This window comes from Bombus terrestris, chromosome 14 (genome assembly GCF_910591885.1).
Source record: "Bombus terrestris chromosome 14, iyBomTerr1.2, whole genome shotgun sequence".
In the NCBI taxonomy this organism is placed as follows: domain Eukaryota; kingdom Metazoa; phylum Arthropoda; class Insecta; order Hymenoptera; family Apidae; genus Bombus; species Bombus terrestris.
The window spans coordinates 6,304,099-6,310,613 of NC_063282.1; the positions used below are offsets into that span (position 1 = coordinate 6,304,099).

A 6,515-nucleotide genomic window follows, 5' to 3' on the forward strand; every position below is an offset into this window, starting at 1 on the left:
AATTTATAACGCGAGCATTTGCCCTCAGTCCGACGTGTATACTCGTCATTGCTTAAGTTTAACGTTACGCGCCCCGTAAGCGATTTTTGAAACTAAAGTTCAGGTACCAATTCACTTGGAAACGCGTCTGATAAGCGAAAGGACGTGAAAATGATAGTATCGTGTGACCATCGAAATTAATATATCGAGAAACAAGCAATCATCGCCGAATAACCTACGTGCGCGATTTTATCGCTCGAAGATCCTCATATCGCGTGCTTTCGTCGGCGGGAACGCGTTTTCGATGCTCCACTTTGAACATTATGCCAACAGCGCAACGCAGTCCACCTCCGTAGTCTGGCAAATCGTCGTCACTCAATTTAAATACGTCCAATTATTACGAAATGCTGACTTGGCGAACGAAACTAACTGCATAAACGGCCAGAGAGGAGAACAACATTAGCAGTGTGAAAGTATCGACATTATGCCGAGCACGAAGGGTAAGTGATCGAAGAGAAGCCGCTTCAAAAACCATTACTATCGTCGTTTACGCTCTTGCAATATCTGAATTTCGGAAATTTTTCGCTGTCCAGAACTGAATTGAATTTACCGTGTGGTAATTTCTTATTGGCAAGGCCGGTTTGAAGTTAAAATTAAATCGGAAATAATAATAATAATCGGCGAACTGAAACAACGAAGAGCAAATTGGTTTCGTTGCGTGTATTTGATACTATTTTCATCGCACGTGTTACGTTCTTTTGATTCTCAACCTTAGGAAACTTGATTCCAAATCATCAATTCTACGTTTCTTAGAATAATTAGAATTGGCAAGATGTTAAGAAGAATTTTTAAGAAAGAAATTTTCACCTCGTCCATTCGCGTTTCGCGATATTTGAACATAGAAACTTGATAAAGATATTTGTCTATGAACGAAGCCTTGTTCCTCTTACTAAAAATTTAAGAAACAAGTTCAACGAATCCACGAATATTCTACATGTTTGTATCAAACGTTCTACGTATTTCTGTCAAAAACAACAGATCCCTTTGGAGAGGACGCGTCGCTCCTGTACCCGGACAATCACAGCGATAAGTTTGCCAAGTTTACAGAGACACCCTGTGAAACGCCGATAATCAAAGGCGTAGTAAATCAATTACGAAAATGGCCAGCGGATGTAATGTTCGCATTTCTGGCAGCCTGTCTAATCATAGGAAGTCTGGTTTTCTTGATCTTCCTCACGGTGGCTATTTGTGCGCCCACTGTTGTCGGTAACAGGTGTCTAGCTGTTTCTTTATTATAATCTTGATGGGAAGGATACAGTGAGATCATAGATCAAAGCATTAAATAGGTCCAATAATCGGTCTATCGAATTTCTGATTGTCTTATTATTCGAATTGTTCGAAAGCCAAACTCTTATTCGAACTTTTTGAAAGCCAAATTGATCAGCGCTACTTTTCGCAAATTCTTAGTTTCACTACTCGAATACCAAAAAATATGTAAGTTACCAAAGAATAAACGTCTCGTGTCCATAGGTTTGTTTATCGCAAAGAGATAGCAATGCATAATGTTAAACAAATATTCGTAGGAAAGTTTAAGAAAATAATGCTTACGATCGATGTGTTTACCAAATTCCATTAAAATCTCGCTGTATCAACCCTCCTGTCATAGTCTACACGCTATAGTAATTACTAAACTACGGATGTTTACGTAAATTCATGTTTGCAGTAACTCGTAATTTTTACTTATAAATTATTATTTTTATAACTCAATTACCAAAAGGTGGAACTTGAATAGAGATTCGTTCCAGACTTTACCAAATATTATTATGTAGATACTTTATTTCGGGAATTTTGCGTATTTTCATACATTATGAAAATTAATTTATATATTAAATTTCATTATATATTAAATTAAAATTACATTATATATTAAATTTCCCACTTAGCGATTATCACGTTAATAAAAATCAGTCCGCAGTTACAAAAGAATTTTTCCAGTCTCGCTATATTTTTTCCACCAGCAGCGCTATATCGATCGCTTCAACGATTTCCGTACACAAGGCAGAAATTTTGATATCGACGTTGTTCCATAAATCATTCGATATTTTAGAATGGCAGGAATCTCGAACCTACAAGTCGGAGCATCCAATGCGTACTTCTTCAAACTGGATAATCAGAACTGGTCGACGACGGATTATTGTTACATAGAAACTGCGGCCAGAAGACATCCAGACTTTAACGTAAAACCTTCGAGAGAAATCTTTGACATTTTAGCGTTTGCCCAAATTCCAGAACGCCGGTGACGCGAATTTTTATCGTAGGTGTACCTGATAAATTTAATCAAGGAGGAGCCTAATAAGGAAAGATTGAATCAGCCGAGTATTAATGGAACAAGGCTGAAATCTAAATTGAACGATTCAAATAACTATCATTCCTCGATATCGGGTCGAGAGGATAAGCTTAGGCAACAATTGGTACTTGCAAATGGAAATATAAGGAACGTCAATGTGTCGATCGATAAATTCTTCAAAGGGTGAGATCGACTATAAACTTCTACATTATTCGAGACGGTTTAAACGATTTTGTTTGCAGCTCGAAACTGTGGAAAATTGCGAAAGAATTGGACGATCAAGTTCTGGAAATCGCAGCCAAAGCACAGTTGCTTTGGAGCGTTCCTGGTGTCGTCCTCAAACCGAATATGTTTTGCAATCTAGACTCGATGAAAAGTTATCTTTGCAAGTAAGCAAAACATTTCTATCTGCGCAATATTTCTTTAAGTTGTTCTAAATAATTAGACGGATGTTTATACGTCTACAGAATCTAAAATTAATTTAGATTTGCACAAAATACAACGCATTTAATGTGCAAAAATTTGTAAAATATCCAAAGTACACTACCAGCTATAATTATTATGTATTAGGACACTTAACAATATTTAGTACAAATTACATATTTTTCGGTAATTTTATTTCCTAGCTAGCTTACTATAAATCTGTTATTTCGTTTATATTTATATAAATTGTAAAATTTGGTACGGTTAGCTGATAATGTACGAATATCTGCGTAAGTTGCATTTTTTTTAGTTAGATTCTGCCTCTTCTCAAAAATATGAATCCGCATAAACATCGGTACTCTAATAATAATTCAGGTCGATTATGCTTTGTTCTTCGAACAGCAATAAAGACGAGTGTTTACCAGACAAGCTGGCAACTATTGAGCCAGAAAACGATATTCAGCTAACAGGAGTACCATGTCAAGCTTTCATGGGCTTCATCGTCCAAGAAATATCAAAGAACAACCATAATGGAAAATACACATTGAAGGAAGCGGTAGAAAAATATTGTCCAAGGTAAAATTGAGTTGATGAAAGTCGGACATAAAAATCTTGGTACATCCGCACGCGAAAATAATTATATTTCCTTGTAGATTGTATTACTGCCCAGAAATTCGGATCCTAAACTCGAGCCCAAAGTGTCCAACGAATGCTTTAAACTGCCCTATCGTTTACTCGAGTATACTAACGCATATCACGTGACGACTGATATATTTTATTACAAACTGTACACGCTGTAGCTTATAAAATATAATTTTAGAGAAATGATGTATTCGCTCTTTCGTTCGATTTTTCTCCTTTCCTCGTCAATGTCGATCCTATGCTTCATTTGAAGGTTCTATGTTCGTACAGTCGAAGAACGCCCAGCCACATCCAAATTTCTCCGACTAAATGGCAAAATTTACCATTCGAGTATTGTATGATCGAAAAGCAAATATATACTTGTTAAGGGTCTGAAACATACATATCAGTAAAATTGTGCCTAATGTGTAAGACAGAGCGGTCGATAACGGGAAATAGGAGAAAAATAACCAAATAGCAACAATGGCCTCGCTGATACCACAAACCAAGTCAGCCAGATAGAGAACTATCGATGGGAGACTCCAACGTGGATTTTTCTACAATATTTACAATTATTAGAGACATACACTACCAGGCAAGAATTTGAGATTTAAAGATTTGTTTGTAGCATTAATTTTAAATTGATAATAAAATTAAGTGATTCAAGGTAGATACAAATGATTCGAAATTTTTAATCAATAGTGTGCATAATTTGTAGTGTGTGTATACAAATATATATACTACTACTACTATACTACAAATATATATACATATATATATTTTATAGTAACAACAAAAATCCATAATTTTAGAAAAATATTTATGTCCTTATTCCACTATAGTGCCATTTCTCTCAACAAAAGCAAACCATCAATTCTTTTGACAAAGTTCAGCAATGAAATTATTCTAAATAACATATTCTATTATCGCAAATAGTATTCTATATAAATAACAAAATTAATGAAATGTTCTCACCGAGATCAAAGAATAAGCAAGCATGCAAATGGCGAAGAAAGAAACGATCGTGTAAGGCATAGAGTAGCCTAAGGTCAAAGTGATCACAGCTTTATGAGCATAACCAGGAGCAATCTCACCATTTTCCAAGATACTATACTCTGTCCGACCATAACGGACGCTGTGATAATTCAGAAGTAACATACAGGTAGACAACAACAAAGCTTGAAAAATTCTTAGTATTTCATTTTCAGAAGTCTCGGTAGAATCAAGTTTCCCTTCCTTTATCTTTATCTCATTCGCAGAAGGACAAGTAGTTTTAAATTTTCGCGGGGCAAATCCATGATCGAGTGCCTAAAAGAAAAACAGATTCCAACAGATTAACCATCAGTAACCAATTATTTGGATTAATCGCTTCAAGATTTAGTTCTAATTTTTCATTCACTTTTGCTTCCATTCTTCAATAGTAATAGGTCAAGGTTTTATGTGAGCCATACAGCACTGTAATAAGCAGAATAATTTGAATGTTTAAAAGCATAACTTTATCCATAGTCCCCCCAAGTCAAAGATTTTTTTATCCTACCACTTATGTTCATAGACCAAAAGAACAAATTTTGTATTTAACACATACACCCCCCACTTTCACTGAAATTTTAGGTCAATTATTGAAAAAGAAAATTAAGCACCCATAGATAAAATAGGCGATATGTTAATTTATAAGATATTTTTGTTATACCATGGTAAAATATTAAAGTATCAGCAGAGTGTTATTATATTTATCCTTGTATCTATTTTATTATTATTACGTGAAGTTAAGTTGGAATACAAGAACCGTAAGAGGAATACAAGAACTGAATCAAGAAGGTAACTTAACCATTCAAATGAAAGCTTCTTTCTCACAAAAACTTTTACCTAATCAGGAACAATGAAATAATATCTAAGGACTTACTTCGTCGTGTATCGATTGAATTTTACCAGAATACACATTCATCGTGAGAATTTTCCTTTCCTTTTTTTTTTTCTTCCTTTTTTCAATGGGAATCGAAAATTACAGACCTAGGCTCCTTGAAGTGAAACGCATTATGCAACGTTATTCAAATTGTTCAGAGAGGGAAGATTATTGAATCAAAATTATAAGATGATAAGCCGTGTATAACCTTCGGGGGAAATTTCGGTGAATTATTTTTCACTTGCAGAAAATTGCTCGAGCGTTTCGGCTATGAGAAGTAGAAAAGAACTTAGAGAATGGCACGTCGTTGCAAACGTTCTGTGCTTTCCAATCTGAAAGCGCTGATTGGAAACAAAAATACGGTGAGTACATGAACACACGTGCGCGTGTGTGGATAACGTCGTTAACGTTGCATTCATCGTTATGCAAACTGGCTAATTGATTAGCAATAGATCGTTGAATCGTGAAACTTGGTTGGAATAATTACGAATTGTCGAAATTAGGATAGGTCAATTCTCTGAGTTAATAATTGGCACGGTTGCAGAAAAGAGTAATCAAAATTCGAATTGTTTCTCTCGTTTGCGGGTCAAGCTTGGAATTATTTTGGTAAAGTTTGACGAGAATAATCATGAGATTTCGATGTAGACGAAAAATTAACGAACATAGTGGATATTTAGTTAGTAGCTTTGATAATGTTCGTGACATTACGATGAGAAACAGGTAGATAATTTATGTAACAATTTTCTAGCGACTTGGACAACTAGCGTGCACCCTGTGCGACCATTACATCATGGGAAATTCTATCTACGTGATCATACTCGGCCTCATTGGGACCGTTAGTCGATCGTAATACTCCTTAATTATTTCCGCATAATAAAACGCAAGAGTTCACGAATCTCTTTCGTCTGAACGAAGATAGTGGTTCGTGAACTTTTAAATTCGATTCATCAAATGTTTAATCTAACTTTATTTGAAATATCTTGAAGTACAGTATTGTGCAACAGTCCTTGGCCCCCTAGCAAAACAAAAAAATTTCGTTTCTATGAATGAGTGAAAAGATACTTGATATTATTTTAGATTTGTTGTTGATTCCCAAAAAGTGTTATCTTTTTCAGGAATTATTGGTAATTTACCAGAAAAGAATCTTCTTTTAAAGAATTATTTTAGCGTTGCTGTTAGGTAATTTTGCAATAAACTCATTTCCTACCATCTTCCATTCTATCTTTAGTACTTCAAATAATT

General features: G+C 35.0%; 1 protein-coding gene across 2 annotated transcripts; it reads left to right on the forward strand.

Moving 5' to 3' along the window:
• The first annotated feature begins 322 nt into the window (after positions 1-322).
• On the forward strand, positions 323-3,581 carry LOC100642776. Of its 2 annotated transcripts, none has more exons than XM_048411721.1 (7): positions 323-479; positions 1,018-1,252; positions 2,087-2,216; positions 2,298-2,509; positions 2,569-2,715; positions 3,125-3,325; positions 3,403-3,581. In XM_048411721.1, exons 1-7 carry the CDS (start codon positions 464-466, stop codon positions 3,509-3,511), a joined length of 1,050 nt encoding a protein of 349 aa, XP_048267678.1. In that variant the 5' UTR covers positions 323-463; the 3' UTR covers positions 3,512-3,581. The 2 variants fall into 2 exon arrangements, with proteins under 2 accessions (XP_048267678.1, XP_003400750.1); XM_003400702.4 differs by having other exon boundaries at positions 324-479; positions 3,152-3,325.
• The last annotated feature ends 2,934 nt before the right edge of the window (positions 3,582-6,515 follow it).